Source organism: Dromiciops gliroides, chromosome 3 (assembly GCF_019393635.1).
Source record: "Dromiciops gliroides isolate mDroGli1 chromosome 3, mDroGli1.pri, whole genome shotgun sequence".
Taxonomy (NCBI): Eukaryota; Metazoa; Chordata; class Mammalia; order Microbiotheria; family Microbiotheriidae; genus Dromiciops; species Dromiciops gliroides.
In genome coordinates, this window is record NC_057863.1 from 306,304,604 (window position 1) to 306,325,318 (window position 20,715).

The following is a 20,715-nucleotide window of genomic DNA, read 5'->3' on the forward strand; positions in this document are numbered from 1 at the left end:
TTTCTGGGTTCTGCTGCTCCACAATTTGTTTGAGGGAATTATTCAAAGGTGTTTGGAGGGGTTTGGGGGAGAGCTCTGGCAAGTTCCTGCCCTTTCTCTGCCATCTTGGCCCCAAAAGCCTTCTCTTGAAGATGATACAATACTTATTTGCCTGTCGAGTAATTTGTGATTGAATTTGACCAAGTTCTGAAATATTTTGGTAATGAGAGTTTTCAAAATTCTGAGGCCTAGAGAAATAAAATTAATCAATTTTGCTTACTTTTGATCAATTTCAAAAGTATGACAAAACAAGAAAAGGAAATACATAGAAACTCAATCCATAGGAACCACTCTGCCTTCCTTTGAAGAGGTGGCCAGTACATTCATAGATGGACAGACGGACAGATAGAAAAAAGGAAAGAATGAAGGAAGGTAAAAAAGGGAGAGAATGAGGAAGGAATGAAAGAATGAAGGAAGGAAGAGAGGAAAGAAGGGAGGGAGAAAGGAAGGGAGAGAGGGAGGGAAGGAGGAAGGGTATTTATTAAATACTTCCTATGTGCCAGGCATCAAGCTATAAGTTGAGGATACTGCTAAAAGCAAACAAGACAATGTATACCCTCCAAGAGTTTACATTCTTATGGGGTCAGACAATGTATGTAGGAGTTAGGGAAAACAGGCTGTGGGGGGGGGGAGGAAGAAGGCCACCCAACACTTGTAGATAAGTTTTAAAATTATAAATTTGAAGTAAAATTAAAAGCCCACAAAATGTTTGTAGTCTAACAGTGACATGATCCCCTAAGAGTTATAGTTATACTCGCCACTCAAAGTCAGCTTTGGACAAACTTCTGCAGGCTGCCTTCCTTGATCTTCTATTTTTTTTGGGGGGGGGGGGGTTCCCTCTTTACTCTGCCATCAGCCCATGCTACTCTGTCACCCTGCTTAGGGTCCTTATGCTTCTCTACTTGATGCCCAAACTTATTGTTGCCTTAGGTTATTTGTATTTTCCAAAATGCCCAAGGTGACAATTAGTTGACCTGATGGTCTGTCTTGATATAAAAATGGGAAAGGCCTAGAAGAGAAGCCTTTCTAGCAAACTGACAACTTTCTTCTCTCCTAGGAAGTGTGCATTTTAGCTAAGTTTTTATGAAGACCCCTGTCCTCCGCCTTTGTTATGCAATTCCAAGAAGTATCTCTAATAATGGGACTCTTTTTGAAGATGGAGAACAGCTAGGTGGTGCATTGGATAGAGCGCCAGGCATGGAGTCAGAAAGACTCATCTTGAGTTCAAATATGGCGTCAGATACTCACTAACTATGCGACCCTGGGCAAGTCGCAACCCTGTTTCCCTTCATTCCCTTATCTATAAAATGAGCTGGAGAAGGAAATGGCAAACCACTCTAGTATCTTTGCCAAGAAAACTCCAAATGGAGTCACGGAGAGTTGGACAGGACTGAAATGGTTAAACAACAAATATGACAGATGGGAGAATTAGGTAATAACAAGGCAGGTTGGCAGGAGAGGGACATATAGCTATCCTTTCCACATTACAGGGGTTAGGGGCACAGTGCCCCTGCAATCTGGAAAATCCCTATAAAAAATTTTGGCCCTTCTTTCATATCAGAGAAGTTTGAATTTTTTCTTTTTCTTTAATGGGATGTTTGCAGTATTAAAAGATAAAATGTGTTGATATTATACAATACTATAAATATATTTTATTTATTTCTGAGTTTCTAAGCTTTTTCTGTGTTGTGTGCTGGCCCTCATGTGTCATCTGTGGTTTCCACCAAACTCCCCCAAGTATTCCCATTTCATTTCTTATGCCAACCTCGATATATCAAAAATATCAGAAAGTCGCAAAGTGGAAGGGCTAACTGTACTCTGGAACCCTCTAAGTTACACTGTGTAAATAGTCCCCTACTCTGAAGTGGGGAGAACTCTGGATTTGGAACCACAAGAACTAGGTTCAAATAATAGTTCTGCTAGTTGCCACCTGTGGAATTTAGGTCAGATCGCTTCTTTGGGCCTCAGTTGCCTCATCTAGATAATAATTCATACGTATATTATGCTTTAAGGCCAATAATAGGCCCCAGCTCAAGCCTCAGTTAGTTGGTCATTGTTTGGGTTTGGTTACCTTAGAGTGAGTATAAATAGGATTAGTTATGTTCTGGCCAGAGACCCTGAGGGTCTTCCCCTTCCAGATTGATTTTTTTTTGAGTAGGTAAAAGAGACCCCTTTTTGCCTTATTTCTCACCTAGCCTTAAATCACTGAATGGGTGCTGCCTCAGACAAACTGAGACCTGGGAAAGACCTTAATTTAAAAAAGGCCAAGGTGGGGCAGCTAGGTGGTGCAGTGGATAGAGCACTGGCCCTGGATTCAGGAGGACCTGAGTTCAAATCTGGCCTCAGACACTTAACACTTACTAGCTGTGTGACCCTGGGCAAGTCACTTAACCCCAATTGCCTCACTTAAAAAAAAAAAAAGGCTAAGGTTTCCCACTGCATCCAGAGCCATCTCCAGTCATATTGATCTATGTCTTACCACTGGACCCAGATGGCTCTGAAGGAGAGAGTGAAGCTAATGACTTTGCACAGCCCTCCCTCACTTAAATCCAACTCACTTGCAAGTCAAGACATCACCCTCCTGATGTCATTGGTGTTTTTTTCAGAATGGAGGACAAATGCCAGCAATCATCACCAAAAGGTTTATAAAGTGTTCTATACAACTTAGTTCATTCGATTTTCATGATGATTATGAGAAGCAGATACTACAGATGGGTAGTATTCCTATTTTACAGATGTGGCATCCAAGTCTTAGAGAAGTCAAGTGGCATTAGCTTGGTGATCCATCTAGTGTTAGAAGGAGAATTGAAGCCCATGTCTCTCTTGACTCCTGCCTCTCAAAAAATAGAGTAGGACCAGATGACTCCTAAGGTTCCTTCTATTCCCTAATCATGTGTTGCAGATCTAGAATTCCAAAAGAAGGAAAAAAAGCAGTTATTTAAGCACCTACCTATGTACCAGGCACTGATTCAAAGTGCTTTGTAAATATTATTCCATTCTATCCTTATAACAATCCTGGGAGGTAAGTGCTATTATTATCTCATTTTAGAGTTGAGGAAATGGAGGCAGACATTAAGTGACTTGCCCAGGATCTAACAGCTAGAAAGTGTCTGAGGCTGGATTTGAATTCAGGTCCTCCTAACTCCAGGGCCAATGCTTCATCCACTGTACCACCCAACTGTTTCCTTATATATTTATCAGACAAGCTTCTTTCAAACCACACCTTGCCCATCTTGTATTATAATATTGATATTTAAAAACCCAAATATGAATTTTTATTTTTTCTATTAAATTTTATTTTTTAATCAACAGAAATTTGCTTTTTTCCCCTCCTGCCTTGCCTCCCCATGCATTGAGAAAGAAAGTAAAATCCCTATTATAAACATGCATAGTCAGCAAAATAAATTCCTGATATCAAATGTTATCTTATTAGCTTCTGCTCACCAATTTCATCTATTTAAATCTTTTTTTTTTTTTGGCGGGGCATTGGGGATTAAGTGACTTGCCCAGGGTCACACAGCTAGTAAGTGTCAAGTGTCTGAGGCTGGATTTGAACTCAGGTCCTCCTGAATCCAGGGCCAGTATTTTATCCACCATACCACCTAGCTGCCCCCTTAAATCTTTTTTTTTTTTGAATTGGGCCAAGACTGTTAAATACCACCTGGTTGGCAATATTGATTAGAAATAATATTAATAGTAACATATTTGTTTTGCAAAATACTTTCCTCATTAACCAATCAGCTTGAAGCAGTGTGTAAGGACCACCTATGCTCTGGACCTATAAAAAGCTACCATACTCATGTTTGCTGGGCAGTTCATGTTTGAAGCAGTTCATGGTTGAAGCAGGTTCATAGTGGAGGATTTGAGGAGGAACCAGACCAGGCTGGAACTCTAGGCTAGATAGGCCTTTTCTTAACTTTCTGAACAAGATGTGTTTTCCTTTTTCACTAATACCTAGTATGCTTTAATAAACGCTTAATGCCCCAAACAAAACAAAACAAAAAGACTTTCCTCACAGCAATCCTTGGAGGGTAGTATTCAAAGTATTAGTAATCCCATTTGACCAACGAAGACCCTGTCAGAGAGGTTCAGTGACTTCTCCAAAGTTATAGAACTAGTAAATTTCTGAGGTGGGATTCAAAACTCAAGTCTCTCCTGGCTCCTAGCTTAGCACTCTCCTCACTGTACCATATTAATTCCCATTGTAGGAATCCCTTTTTCAACTTTTCCTGATAATTATCCAAGCCTCTTCTCCCATACTTTTAGTGACAGAGAACTCACTATCTCAGAAGGCAGCCTATTCACACTAATGCATTGTTGGTAAAGTTGTAAATTGGTGTAGGCTTTCTGGAAAATAATTTGGAATTATGCCCCTAAAGTCAGTAAATCATGCATACCCAATGAAAAGGTTATTTATCAGAGAATGTCTGAATAAATTTTGATTTAATTTAATATTTTCTCCAATTAAATGTAAAAACAATTTTAATACTTTTTTCTTCAAATTTTGAGTTTCCAAGTCTCTTCCTCCTCCTCCTGCCCCCATCCTAGGCAAAGCATGATAAAAGAGATGATTTCAGGGAGACCTGGGAAGACTTGTATGAACTGATACAAAGTGAAGCAAACAGAATCAGGAGAATCACACAACGAACACAACTTTGAAAGACAAGGAATTTAATCAATTGAATAATCCAAAAATCAATTAAATAATCCAAAAATGTCTCTAGAGGGCCACCTCCTGACAGAGGAGTGATGGCCTCAAGGAGAAGAATAAGACATATATTTTCAGATGTGGCCAATATGTAGATTTGTTTTACTTGACTTATGAGGCTTTTGTTTTTTTGTTTTTCCTTTGTTTTGGTTTCCCCCCTCCCAGTAATGGGGAGAAGAGAAAAAGGGAGACTTGCAATAGATTGTCAACAAAAAAGAAGAAAGGCATTCCATGAAAACATTTATATATATATATATATATATATATATATACACACACATATATATACAGAATGAAACAGATGAGTAAGATAGCTTTGAAAATAATATATTGAACTTATATACTTAAATAGAAAAGCAAGCTATACATAATAAAGATAAGTTGTTTTGTGTATAGTCTTCATTACCTATTTTACTTTGAATATAGAAATGATCAGGGGCAGCTAGATGGCACAGTGGATAGAGCATCAGCTCTGGAGTCAGGAGTACCTGAGTTCAAATCCGGCCTCAGACACTTAACACTTACTAGCTGTGTGACCCTGGGCAAGTCACTTAACCCCAATTGCCTCACTAAAAAAAAAATGATCATTTTATTTGGTGTTGGTTAAGTTCCAAATAATTTTTTAATTAAAAAATCAAATTAAAAACTGTATATAAAGATATCATATTCCTCTTTTTGATAGTTCTAATATCTTAACTTTCTTCCTTAGATTAACTTTGACTCATTAGTCAATCAATCAGTAAACATTTGTCAAGTGTCAACTATGTACCAAGCACTACACTAAGTGCTGGGGAAACAAAGAGGCAAAAAGATAGTTCCTGCCCTCAAGTAGTTTATAATCTAATGGAGGAGACAACACACACAGATATATATCTATATATATCTATTTAGATATAGATATAGATATATACACATATATATCTCTGTGTGTGTATTTACAGAAACATAAAGTAAGCTATACACTGGATAAATAAGAAATGACTAACTGAGGGAATTAACAGGAGTTGGGGACTTTAGTTAGGACTTATAGGAAGTATTAGAGTATAGGGAATAATATGTAACTTTGGTCAAATCATATCCAAGTATCATATCTTCTTCGATAAAACAGAGGAATTGATAATTATCCTAAACCTAGTCTTCAAAGATATTATTAGAATAAATGATATAGCTTATATCAAAGAACTTTGATAGCTAAGGTAGTAATGTGCTAATAAAAAGTTTCTAGGATTGTCTCAAAGTTTCTGCCCCATTGCACTTAAAAAAGTCAGGAGTTCATTGTGGGAATCATTTTTATATGAGTGGTTTGACTAACAACAGGTTAAAATTTACTGGTGACATCTTCCTATGAGTGGTTGATCCTGTTATCAACAATCTCATGACTAGTCTATTTTATTAAAACATCTTGCATTCATGCAGTGACTCAATTACTACGTGAGCATTTGGAAATTTTTCTCTCTCTTTTCTTATCTTTTAGAATTTTATGCATATTTTTTTACTTTGTCCATTTCTCATTTTAAAGGTCCACAGGGTTTTTTGTTTTCTTTTCTTTTTAAAACTTTTTAAAAGTTTTGTTTTAAAAAGATTTTTTAAAGAGTTTTATAGAATTACTATAATTACAATGTCTTTTCACATTATTCTTTGAGCGGGGCAGTTGGGGTTAAATGACTTACCCAGGGTCACATAGCTAGTAAATGTCTGAAGCTGGATTTGGACTCAGGTCCTCCTGAATGCAGGGTCAGTGTTTAACCACCACACCACCTAGCTGCCCCTTTTCACATTATTCTTGAAATTTAAAAATTTACTTTGATCTTTGGTATAAGTAGTTAATGATCTGGTCACACATGTGCAACTAATTCTAAGGGGGAAAAGTGATGCTTATAATAGGTTCTTTTCCTATATGTTGATGTAGTCAATTTCCTTTTTTAGTAAAATGATGGCATTTAGTTTTTGTCATCTTCAGGGCCTTCTGACTCATTTTTGAAGAAGGTAATCAGGATGTGTAGGCATGGAGGTTCCGAGTAGTCCATAAATAAGGCTATGACATCTTTCATTTCTTCATCTTCCTTTGTGTTCATTTTCATGTTGCTCTCATGCATATTTTAATTTCTTCTTATCTGCAGGCATCAACAAGCAATTTGGTTTTGTTCTGTATCAGAAGAACAAATTTTTCCAGTCAAGAACGTTCACCAGCCGGTCAAATTTTAGTCAAAGAGTTGTTGCAGGCAAAGTTTCTGATAGTGATCCTAATAGTACAACGAGGGAGGAAGTTTCAGATGTTTCTGTTGAAATGATCTTTAAACCAAAGGTGAGTTTTTTTGTAAGTCATAATAAGAATTTGGTCCATTTGAAATCTAAGTCAGGGATAACACAAATAATTGAAATTCAAAGGAACTTTCTTCTTCCAGGCTAAGTAATATGAGACAAGGAGCTAGGTCCTCTAATACAAAGGAAGGAAGGCAGGCAGGCAGGCAGGCAGGCAGGCAGGTAGACAGAGTATTGGACCTGGAATTGTAAAGATGTGAGTTCAAATCTAGCCTCAGACACTTACTAGCTATATGATCCTAGGAAAATCAGGTAATCTCCCTGTGGCTTAGTTTCTTCACTTGTAGAATGGGGATAAAAAGCACCTACCCCCCACCCTCAAGGTTGTTGTGAAGATAAGGTAGGATAATACTTGTAAAGTACTTTGCAAACCCTAAAGCTCTATAGGTATTATTAGTATTAAATAAGAATTACTACTACTACTACTACTACTACTACTACTACTACTACTACTACTACTACTACTACTACTACTACTACTACTACTGGTCTACTACTACTGCTGCTGCTGCTGCTACTACTACTACTACCACTACTACCATTACTACCACCACTACTAACTATTAGTGTTGTGCTTCAGTTGTATCTGACTCTTTGTGATACCATTTGGGGTTTTCTTGTCAAAGATACCGTAGTGGTTTGCCATTTCCTCCTCCAGGTCATTTTACAGATGAGGAAACTGAAGCAAACAGTTAAGTGACTTGCCCAGGGTCATACAGCTAGTAAATGTCTGAGGTCATATTTGAACTCAGGAAGGTGAGTCTCCCTCTCTCAAGGCCCAACACTCTATCCACTGTACCACCTGGTGGCCACTACTACTAGTACTTCTATCTTTTGTACCTAGTAAAATAGAGCAGGCTTCTTGGCCATTTGAGAAGGAAGACCAATTAGAAGGCTATTGAAATAGTTGAGTCCTATACCAGGGTGGTGATTCTGAGTGGAGAGAAGGGGGCATATAAGGTTAAATGTTATGAAGATAAAAACAACAAGATTTGAGAAGAGGCTGGATGTGACAAGGTGAATATCAATGAAAATTCAAGGATGACACATAGATTTCGAGTGTGGAGGATGGTGGCATCCACAGTAAGAGGAAAACTGGGAAGAGGAGTAAATATGGGAGGAACATAAAATACATCTAGGGGAGGGAAATGGGACAAGACTGGAAACATAGGGAGGAGCCAAGTTGTAGAGGCCCTTGAATGTTAGACAAAGTAATTATAACGGTACTTGGGAGGAATAGGGAGACAAGATTTGTGAGCAGACCTATGCGTAAGAAAAATTACTCTGTCAGGAATGATATGAAGCACAGATTGAAGGAGGCGTAGTAGAAGTGGAAAACCCTCTGAGGGGGAAATAGCGATTGTAGTTTTTTTCCTAGTGACTTTCAGCAGCCCTAGCACAGGGAACAGAGAAATCTAACAGTAGAGATTAGCCAAGGGTAAGAATTTGCAAACTCAGAGTAGTAGAAATTTGGGTTTTTAGGGTGATGGCTAGTGAGACAATAAAGTGACAACCAATAGGTTTAAGGCTGAAGAGGTGAGTGAAACATTTTTAAAAATCCTTTTTAAAAAAACCCATTTATAACAACAAAAATTAAATATCTGGCAACTAAGTTACGTAGATATATGTAACCTTTATTAAGCTAGTTATAAGTCTGCATTTAAAGAAATCAAGGAAAATCTAAGTAAATGGAAGGAAATTCAGTGTTTATGGATGGTTTGAATCAAAATAACATTCTGTTGCTGGTTATTGTTGTTTTTTGTCTCATTCTTTGTGACCCCATTTAAAGTATATTCTTGGCAAAGATACTGGAATACTTTGCCATTTCCTTCTCTAGCTCATTTTAAAGAAGAGGAAACTGAAGCAAACAGGGTTAAGTGACTTGCCCAGTCACATTTGAACTCAGGTCTTCCTGACTCTAGGCCCTTTATTCTATCTACTACAGTGCCTAGCTACCCCTAACAAAATAATAATAATATTCTTTAAATTTATGTGCAGGTTTAGTGTGACACCAATCCAAATCACAATGAATTTGTTTGTAGAGCTAGATAAAACAATTTATTAGACAAACAAATGAACAATAATATCAGTGGTAGATTGGGGAGAAAAACTGATGAAAGGGGACTTCTTTCATAACTTAAACAGAGTGCTAGGACTGCAGTCACGAAGACTCATTGTGAGGTCAAATCTGGCCTAAGACATTTACTAGCCGTGTGACCCAGGTAAATCATTTAACCCTATTTGCCCCAGTTTCCTCATATAAATTAAGTTGGAGAAGAAAATGGTAAACCACTCCAGCATCTCGGCCAAGAAAACTCCAAAAGGGGACAGGAAGAGTCAGACATAGCTAAAATGACTGAACAACAAGTTATCAAAGCTATCTGATATTTCAGCCAAAAAAAAATAGACAAGGCAGTAAGCATTTCTTAAACACTTACTATGTGCCAGACACTTTGCTAAGTGCTGAGGATATAAATATAAGCAAAAAGAAAGACAGTAGCTGACAACAAGGAGCTTACATTCTAATGAGGAGATGCAACACACAAAAAGGAGCTAAAAATCAATGGGGGCTGAGAGGGATATTACTCATGTCAAGGCATGAGTTGAAGTAAGAAACACATCCAGGAGGAGAATAAGGATTGGCTAGCTTGAGCCCCTTCCTCTAATGGAAGCCCAAGGAGGATCCCAGCAATAGAAAAAGGGGGACCAGCATGGCTGAGCAAAGTTCCAGGGTGAGATGGTGGCTGAAGAATGAATGGTAGCAGCAAAGTCTGGAAAGTCAGAAGCAGAGATGAAGGACAAAGAAATGGAACATGACAATAAAATAGAATAAATTATACCTTATTAGAATAAATAGAAATGAAACCAAAGGCATAGAGAAATGTTTTGGTCTAGTTCAGTGATTTCATTGGTTTAGGGAGCCCCCAGTGAGGAAGATGGTACAGATCAGCAACTTATGGACTTTAGAGATGCCTGGAAGGAGAGAGGTTGAGGGATTTGACTTGTATCACACTATACCAGTATCTGTCAGTGGCAGGAACTTAACCCCCAGTTCATCCAGGCTCCAAGCCTAACTCTACATTGACTACATGGTGCTATTTCTCAATACAGACATGAGAAAAATAAAAAAAAATGAGGAAAGGACTCAATATTTAATAAGTTATGGGAAACTCCATAGAGATATGGTGTAGAATACATTTAGATTTCCACCTCAGCCTAAAAATTCTAGCTGAATCATAAAAAACCTAGAAAAGAACTATAAGAAATTAGAATAAAATGAAATAACATGCTTAAATCAGTTGTGGAGAACATTCCATCCTATCTATTAAATAGGGGGAATAAGTTACTGGACATCATATGTGGATTTGGTTACATAAAAATGACAAAAAAGTTCTGTATGATAAAATACTATAATAAAGACAAAAAGAAAATAACATTTTGGGGAACAGTTTTGTTAAATACAAATTTAGTGTTCTATCCACTGTGCCCCCCAGCTGCTCCATCATTCTTATAGAGGGAGGTAACATACAAGGGATCGGGGACCAGGAAGAGGTGTTTTGGTAGCATTCATGTGATTACTGTTTTCAGATCTTGAGTTGGAAAGGGGGAAGGTGAGGCAGAGGGAGGGTTTAATGTCTGTGGGGAAGGGCCCAGTATGTCTGAATCAAAGATTGATGTGGTGAATGCTCACCAATCAGAAGCCCAGGGCTGTAGGGCAGGAGTAAATATGGCTAGGAAGGAAAAATGTATTCACATTTCATGGTGAATGAATGAATAAGGAAGAATATGTAGAAAATACATGATCTGCTATTGCTGATGAGAAGAAGCCAATAAGAGAGAAGCTGGAAGTCTCCATCATGTTTTCCCCGAGTCTTTTCCTTTAGCAACTTCATGTGGGGTTGGCCTCTTCCACCTTCTCTCCTGAAGCTGGAAGCCAGAAGTGCCTGAAGTGACTCAAGGCTTGAAGGGTCCTGAAGTAGCCTTGAAGCTTGAAAAGTCCAAAAGAAGTCTGAAAAGGACTAGATCTCTCTCACTCTCCACCAACTCTACTCCACCCCTTACACACGGGAAGGCATTCATCTCCATCCATGAACAGAGAATCCCATACCAATGGACTTTGGGACAGGGGTTACAAACATATTAAAATTATAGCTATTATTTTACAATATTATTTAATAGTTTAGAAATATTAGATAAACCTCACAACAACCCTGGGAGGTATATACTATTATTATTCCCATTTGATAGATGTGGGAACTGAGGCAGGTTAAGTGACTGGCCTAATATCACACAGCTAGCAAATGTATGACTGGATTTGAACTCAGGTCCTCCTGACACTAGATCCAGCACAACTGTGCCATTTGTGTGATAACCTGCCTTTGAAAATCCATGGATAAACTGATGTATAGTGAAGAGAACAGAACCAAGAGAACATTGTGCACAGAGACATCAATATTGTTTGATGAAGAACTGTGAGTGACTTAATTATTCTCAGCAATACAATGATCCAAGACAATCCCAAAGGGCTATTGGTGAAACATACTATCCACCTCCAAAGAAAGAACTGATATTGATGGAACACAGACTGAAGTATGCTATTTTTCACTTTCATTTTTTCTCTTGTATTCAAGTTTTCTTATACGAAATGACTAATATGATAATGATTTACATAATTGTACATGTATAACATTTATCTGATTGCTTACCTCTTCAGGGAAGGAGGGATAAAATTTGGAACTCAAAACTTTAAATAAAATGTTTATTATCAGAAAAAAAGAAAATCCATGGATAAACCCCTCAAACTCATTTTAACTATGTTCACCTTTTAATTTTCCCTGCTCCCACTTCCCAGATCTCTTGTTAGATTAGTCAACAGCAAAACTGATTTGAGTTAAGCCTGCTCTTCTTTTCCTTTCAGTGAAATGTTACTAGGTAGTGTAACGATTGGAATAACGCCACCTGCTGGATACTTACTGTAGAGGAGTTCTGCCCATGAAGGGAACGTCTTTGAGGGCAAGACCAGGAGTCAGGAAGTGACGCGGACTAGTGGGAGGAGGAGGGGAAGAGACTGGCGCTCAGTCTCGGGCTCTTGCTTTTGGACTCTGGCGGACAGCGGAGCTAGAAATGTGCTCTCCCTTTAATAGATAGGAATCTAGGCCTTTCTTTCTCTTTACCAAATTCTTATTCTCCTTAATAAATGCTTAAAAGCCTAACTCTTGCTAAAGCTTATAATTTATTGGCGACCACTCATTAAATAGTTTAGACAGTTTAGCTAGAATTTTAGCCCTTAACAGTAGTACATACTATATGCTCATTTAAATTAAAAATAATAATAAAATTCGTTTAAAAAATAAGGGATCTCTAAAAAAATACCTTTAGAAATATAATCCATTTCAGCAGGCTTACTTTCTCTCTTCCTAATTCAAATTTCCCAATTCCCAAAGTTCATCTTTTGCCACTGTGTTCCCTATTCCATTTACAGTACGATAAGTTGCAATTCCAGCTGCGTTCCTATGCCTGTGTCTTTTGGAACGTTACAAAGAGTGATTGGGACACCTACGGATGTAAAAAGAAACCTAGCAACAACTCTCAGTTCCTTGGATGCCAATGCAACCACACCACGAATTTTGCTGTATTAATGGTAAGAACCTTCCTCTGCCTTTTTGAATATTATGGTCTGCTAATTTTATTCATTCAATCTGGTTTACTGTCATGGTGGAGTCCAGCTTCTCTTCATAGACTAATCCATATCAGCAAATTAACATCATGCATTTCAATAAATTGGGACAGCTAGGTGGTGCCATAGTGCACAGAGCACCAGGCCTGAAGTCAAATCTGGCATCAGATACTTATTAGCTGTATGACCCTGGGCAAGTCACTTAACTCTGCCTCAGTTTTGCCATCTGAAAATTAGGGAGAGAAGGAAATGGCAAACCATTCAGGAATCTTTGCCAAGAAACCCCCGAATGGGGTCACAAAGAATCAGACATGACTGAAAGGGCTAAATAAAATTAGTCAATTTATGAGTGGTGTGGAATTTTAAAAAAATAGATAAAGTGCTGGACTTGAAGTCAGAATAACATGGTTTCATATGCTCTGACACTTACCCATGTGACCTTGGGCATGCCACTTCCCTATTTTGTGTCTTAGGAAGCTCCCTAGGTCTTATCTACTAAGTCATAAGAAAGCTACATCTGCTTTGGTGGAAGGGGGTATCCACGCCTATGAAACTGCAGCTTATTGAAACAAATCTCTATCACATTCTAGAAAGCTGACTTTGTATAGAACTGAGTAGGGTGAATCTCTGCTTCTCACAGAATTCTAAATTTTAGCACTCACTGAAACTATAAATCTGAAGAGATCATCCTTTCTAGTCCATCATATCATAGGGTCTTAGCATCATAGATAGATATAGAGATGGAAGAGATCTCAGCGTCCATTTGGTCCAGCTCCCTCTTTTACATATAAGGTAACTGAGGCCCAGGGAGGTTAAGGGACATGCCTGAGGTGGATTATTTTAATTTTTTTTTTATTTTAATTTTTTTTGTTAGGCAATTTGGGTTAAATGACTTGTCCAGGGTCACACAGCTAGTAAGTGTCAAGGGTCTGCGGCCGGGTTTGAACTCAGGTCCTCCTGAATCCTGGGCCAGTGCTCTATCCACTCCACCATCTAGCTGCCCCAAGGTGGATTATTTTAAGGGTCAAAAATAGAGTAGCTTCAGAGGTCTTTATTGAATTGCATCCCTAAGTTTGGCAAAGAGAGAATTTGATGCTCTGATAAAATATCTAGAATGTTTTTAGTCTTCCCTCAGACAACCTTGTTCTCTCCCCCTCCAATTGAATGATCAAGAAAATTGCTTAAAATCCTCCACTTCGAATTATGTGAATTGCATTAAGGAAGAGGTGTCTCATTTTTATATGTCTCTACATCACAAAATAAAATGGAGATTTTGCATGTTAATTTCACCTAAGTAATAAATAACGTCATTTATACAAGAGTTAAAAACTATAGAAAGGTTTTTGGGACACTCACAAGATCTGTAATTTGCTTTGCATACATTATCTTATTTGTGTCTTTCAAAATGCCTGTGAGTCAGATACTACAGTTATTATTATCTTCATTTACAGATGAAGAAACCAAGGCTCAGATTTGCTAAGGGACTTGTCCATAATAACACAATGAGCAGTGAGTCAGGCCTTTCTGATTCCAAGTAGTCTGTTCACTCAGAGTTCACCTGGATTGAACTCAGACTAAAGGTATTTGGACAGAGAAAGGTCTGAATGAGTCATTTAGGTTATTACTTGGATCAGAATAACTGGACAATCGTGACTTCTAGTAAAAACCTGTCTTTGGAAGGTGAGAACTTGGTTTAGAGATGATATAAGGAAAGAAGAAAATGGAAAATACTAAGTATCCACATGAATGAGGATTAAGTGCAGTTGAAATTAATTGATTTCTCATAAACATTACTTGGGAAAGTTTTTAAAATGTGATTTTCCAACTGTTTTCCAGAGTTTTGATAACAATTACAAATATCCTGACTCTCTAAATATCATATCTAACATTGGTTGTGGATTATCCATTGCTGGTTTGGCTCTTACAATTATCTTTCAAATTACTACCAGGTAAGAGGGAAAAGGGCTTCACCTGATTTATTCTGAACATATTCTAATTCTATGTGGGCAGGGAGAAAATCCCTCAATATATTTTGTAAATTATGGGTTAAATTCTTGAAAGCTATGTCAACCAGGTGTCAGCTTAGGTAGGTCTTTCCAAGCTAGAAAGACATCAGATAGAAGCTAGAGATAAAATTGTGCAGTGAGGTGGTAGAGTAGATAGAGTGCTGGACTTAGAATCAGGAAGACTCATCTTTTTGAGTACAAATCTGACCTCAGACAATAACTATATGATCCTAGGCAGGTCACTTAACCCTGTTTGCCTCAATTTACTCATATGTAAAATGAGATGGAAAAGGAAATGGCAAACCATTTCAGTATCTTTGCCATTTCCCTCTTCCCCCCAACCAAAGAAAATCGCAAATAGGGTCATGAAGAGTTAAACATGACTGCAATGACTGAACAAAAGTCACTGTTTATATTCTTTTCTTTGCTCTGCTCACTGCACTCTTCATCAGTTTGTGTAAATCTTTTCATGTTTTTCTGTATTCATTTCATTCATCATTTCTCATAGCACAGTAATATTTCATTACATTCATATACTGCAATTCATTTTCCAATTCTCCAGTTGATGGGCATCTACTTTGTTTCCAATTCTTTGTTATCACAAAACATGCTGTGTAAATATTTTGGTGTATGTGAAGATTTTTTTCTTATTAGTAGCTTCCTTGGGGGCATAAGCCCAGTAATAGTCTCTGGTTCAAAAGGTATAAACATTTTAGTCACTTTATTTGCATAATTACAAATTGCTTTCCAAAATGTTCATACCATTTCACAACTCCACCAACAATGTATTAATATGCCTATCATCCTAAAACCAATCCAAAATTTGATTATTGCCATTTTTATCATCTTTGATAATTTGCAGGGTGTGAAGGTGAAACTTCAGGGGTTTTGTGATTTGCATATTTCTTATTATTAATGATTTGGAGAATTCATCCATGGGACTGTGATTATTTTGCAATTCTTATTTTGAAAACTTTTTGTTTATATCTTTTGACCATCTATCTATTGGGGGAATAGCTATTAGTTTTTAATCTACATTTATTTGAATATATATATGTTTTCATATATCTATGTATTTATAGATAAATATGTAGGTATATTTATTTATATATTTTAGATACCAAACCCTTATCAGAGAAATTTGATACAAAAGGTCCCCCCCATTCAACCATTTCCTTTCTTATCCTAGGTGCATTGATTTTGTCTATGCAGTAGCTTTTCCCTTTCATGTCATCAAAGTTATCTATTTTACCTTTTGTAATTATCTCTATCCCTTATTTTGTTAAGAATGCATCTTCCATACATAGCCATAAGAAATATATGTTCTATTTCTTTTTTAATCTTTCTATAATGTGATCTTTAATATTAAGGTCATATATGCATTTAGAATAAATTGTGTGACATGGTTTGTATAAGGTGTTAGTTTAAGCCCAATTTTTACCAGACTATTTTCCAGCTAGATGGTGCAGTGGATAGTGGGGTCTGAAGTCAGGAAGACTCGTCTTCCTGAGTTCAGATCTGACTTCAGACATTTACTAGCTGTGGGACCCTGGGCCAGTCACTTGACTCTATTTGCCTCCTTTTTCTCATGTGTAAAATGAGCTGGAAAAGGAAATGTCAAACCACTCCAGTATCTTTGCCAAGAAAACTTCAAAAGGGGCCATGAAGAGTCAGACAAGATTTTTAACAATAGCTAAACAATGAAACTTTCTAGTTTTCCAAGTGATTTTAATTATTTTTTTTTGTTCAGTATTTTATTATTTTCCAATTACATATAAGGATAGTTTTCAACACTTGTTTTCATAGAATTTTCAGTTCCAAATTTTTCTCCCACCCTTCCTTCCTTCCTTCCTCCCCAGGACAGAAAACAATCTAATATAGGTTATATATGTGCAATCACATTAAACATATTTGTGCATTAGTCATATGGTGACAGAAGCATCAGAGCACAAGGGGAATACCTCAAAAAAGAATGAAAAGGAAACAAAACCAGCCCCAAAGTAGAAACAGTATGGTACAATCTGCATTCCTAGACCACAGTTCTTTTTACTGAATGTTGAGAACATTTTCTATTATGAAGTTCTTTGAAATTGTTTTGGACCATTGCATTGCTAAAAAGAGCCAAGTCTGTCACCATTGTTCATCACATAATGCTGCTGTTACTCTCAGTCAGCATCAGTTCATGTAAATCCTTCCAGGTCTTTCTGAATTCCCCCTGCTCATCATTACTTTTCACAATGGTTTTTTAAAACTTTGTGTTTTAAATTTTCTTCTTCCCTCCATCCTCATCCCTCCCTATGAAATCCAGCAATTCAATATGTCATACATGTGCAGTTATATAAAACATCTTCTCATTAGTCAGGTTGATTTTAATTAAATAAAGAGGGTTTTCCTAGGTAATTTATGGTTTCCAGTTGAACAAACACTGGGTTATTGAGTTCCATTGTTTCTGATTTTCCCTATTATCTAGTCTGTTCCATTGACGTATCTCACTATTTTTTGAAAAATAAATATTAGATGTTTTTGGTGACTACTGCTTAATAACATAGCTTGAGGTCTGGAAGTGCTATTCTTCCTTTGTCTGCATGTCTTTTCATCATTTCCTTTCATACTCTAGATCTCCCCTACCCCCAAATGAATTGTGTTATTATTTTATCAAGTTCTGTAAAATACGCCACTGGTCATTTGATTGGTATAGCATTAAAAGTATAAATTAACTTTGGTGGCATTGTCATTTTAATTATATTGACATGACCTAGTCATGAGCACTGAATAATTCTACAGCTGTTTAAATTGTCCTTAATTTCTTTAAGGTACACTGTGTAACTACATGCTTTATTAGAATGATCCCTAGGCATTTTATGCATTTTGTAGGTTTTTTTGAATGGGATTTCCCTCTCTAATATTGCTTCTTATGTTTTATTATTATTTTTAAAATTATTTTCCCCCAATTACATGCAAAAAACAATTTTTAACATTCATTATTGAGTTTTAATTCTATTGATCCCTCTCTCCTATGTCCCCTTCCTGACATGGCAATCATCTAATATGTTATACATATTTAGTCATGTGAAACATTTCCATATTAGTCATTTTGTGGGAAAAACTTGAACAAGTGTTTATTATTATTGTATAGAAATGTAGTTGATTTTTGAGGGCTTATTTTGTGGCCTGAAACTTTTTTGAAGCTATTGTCACAATTAATTATCTTTGCTAATTCCCTAGGATTTTCTAAGTATACCATCATATCATCAGCAAATAGAGATAGTTTTATCTGTTCTTTGCCTATTTTTAATGCCTTTAGTTTCTTTTTCTTGTCTTATTGCTGTTGCTCGTAGCATTTCTAGAACTATATCAAACAATAGCATGGGAGTAGCCATCTTTGTTTCATTCCCATATTTATTATAAATGGCTTTAGTGTATTCCACTGCATATGATGCTTGCTTTTGGTTTTAGACAGATGCCTTTTTGTGATATTAAATAGAGGACTCTCTATGCATATGCTTTGTATGTTTTTTTTAGCATGAGTATTATATTATCAAATATATTTTTCTGTATATATTTCTATATCTTTTATGCATCTATCAATTTAATCATCTGGGTTTTGCTGTCTTGGTTTTTTAATATGATTATGTTGATATTTTTCTTAGTACTGAACCATCCTTATATTCCTGACATAAATCAAACTTGGTCATAATGGATGATTTCTTAGATAAATCACTATAATATGTTTGACAGGATTTTGTTTAAAATTTAAAAATCAATAGCCGTTATTGCTTTTGGCCTATACTTTTCCTTCTGTGTCTTATCCTTCCCTGTTTAGGTATTAGTATTATATTTGTCTCATAAAAGGATTCTGGTAGATTGCTTTGTTTTAGGTTTTTAAGAATAATTTGTAAGTATGAATATTAAATGTTCTTTGAAATTCGATAGAATTCTCTCATCTACCAGGACCACAAGATTTTTCTTTAGGAATTCCTTTGCAGCTAGTTCTATTTCCCTTTCTGTTACTGGATTAGTTAAGATCTCTAGCTGGTCTTCTGACAGTTTGGATATTTTATATTTTTGAAGATATTCCTCTATTTCTTTTTGTGTTCTCAGTTTTTTTCTTTTTAGTATATAGCTGTGCACAAAATGTTCTGATTGTTCTTTTTTTGTTCGTTTTCGGTTTTTTTGGTTTTTTGGTGGGGCAATGAGGGTTAAGTGACTTGCCCAGGGTCACACAGTCGGTAAGTGTCAAATGTCTGAGGCCGCATTTGAACTCAGGTCCTTCTGAATCCAGGGCCAGTGCTTTATCCACTGCGCCACCTAGCTGCCCCTCTGATTATTCTTCATAATTTTTTGTGTGTATGTGATTTTTACCTTGCTCATTTGCTATTTTATTGATTTGTTTTTCTGCCTTCTTTTAAAATTAGGAAAGCTTATCAATTTTATTAGTCTTTTCAAAGAGCCAGCCTCTAGTTTTACTTATAACTTCTATTATTTTTTGTTTTCCATTTTGGTCAAAATAATTTTTATAATAATAATGATGTTTTCATTTATAATATAGTAAATATTGATACATATAACTCACATAAGTAAAAGCTCTTTGGGAAAGGGGGCCTTCAATAATTTTTAAGCATATAAAGAGGTCCTGAGACCAAGACGTTTGAGAATTGTTGCTCTAAAGATTTTAGTCTAACTATCTACATAGAAAAAACAAAGTAAATGAATAATGTCTATTGCTCTGACTATGATATGTAGTTGGATGGATAAACCACCTTGAACAGACATTGAGCTTGGACAATGAGTTCAGTGTAGAATTAAATTGGAGGGGGAAAGCTGGCTAGATTGTATGAGGGTATTCATGAAGACTACAAGCTTCTCCCTAAAACAAATCTCATCTTTTAATTATTTTTTCAATTAACTGGCACTTATTTTCTCTTTCCCTCACCCTACTCCCAGAAAAATAAAACTCTTAACAAATATACATAGTTAAGCAAAACAAATTCCTACATTAGTCTTGTCCAAAAATCCATGTCACATTTTGCATATTTAGGCCTCAACTTCTTTGTTAGGAGGTGAGTACCATACTTTGTTGTCAATACTCTGGAATCATGAGCAATTAATTGATCAAAATTCATAAATCTTCTACAGTTGCTCATTTCAGTGATATTGTTGTTATTGTATAAAATGTTCTGGTTCTGCTCATTTCATTCTGCATCAATTCATATAAGTCTTCCCAGGTTCCTCTAGAACTATGCTTTTCACCATTTATTTTGGTACAATAGTATTTCATTATAGTCATATACCATATTTTGTTCAGCCATTCCCAAATGAAATGTATTATTTTAGTTTCCAGATATTTGCTACTACAAGAAGAGGAGTTGTGAATAATTTAAATTTGTTTGTGTGTGTATACACACACACATACACACACACATCACTATGCATGGTTTAGTAACTTTTGCAGTATAGCTCCAAATTGTCTTCCAGAAGGGCTGGACCAATTCCAGCTCTATCACACACTGCATTAATACATCTGTTTTCCCATAGTCCTCCAACATTTGTCATTTTCCTTTTTTGTCAACTTAGTCAATATGATGGAGATGAGGTTGAATATCACAATTGCTTTAATTTACATCTTTTTAATTACCAGTGTTTTGGAACATTATTTTTCTTATGATTATTAATACGTAGATTTCTTCTGTTTAGAACTTCCTGCTTATTTCCTTTAACCACTGATCAACTGAAAATTGGCCCTTTAAAAAAAACAAACTTATTTAAGGTTTTGCGTTCCAAATTCTATCTTTCCCTTCCCTGCTCTCCCTCCCTGAGGTAGTAAGAAATCCAATATAGGTTATACATGTGCAATTATGTAAAACATTTCCATATTAGTAGTTTGTAGAAGAAGATTCAAATTAAAGAAAAAATGAAAGAAACAGTGAAAAATAGCATGCTTCAGTCTATATTCAAACAATATC

General features: G+C 36.3%; 1 protein-coding gene across 1 annotated transcript in view; it reads left to right on the plus strand.

The window, feature by feature from the left end:
- The window catches only part of ADGRG7 (adhesion G protein-coupled receptor G7), a 79,068-nt gene that overhangs the window by 36,509 nt on the left and 21,844 nt on the right, over positions 1–20,715 (plus strand). Inside the window, exons 9-11 of the mRNA XM_043993484.1 lie at positions 6,868–7,052; positions 12,552–12,710; positions 14,583–14,695. Of these exons, the coding sequence (XP_043849419.1) occupies positions 6,868–7,052; positions 12,552–12,710; positions 14,583–14,695 (457 nt within the window). The remainder of the gene's footprint in view (positions 1–6,867; positions 7,053–12,551; positions 12,711–14,582; positions 14,696–20,715) is intronic.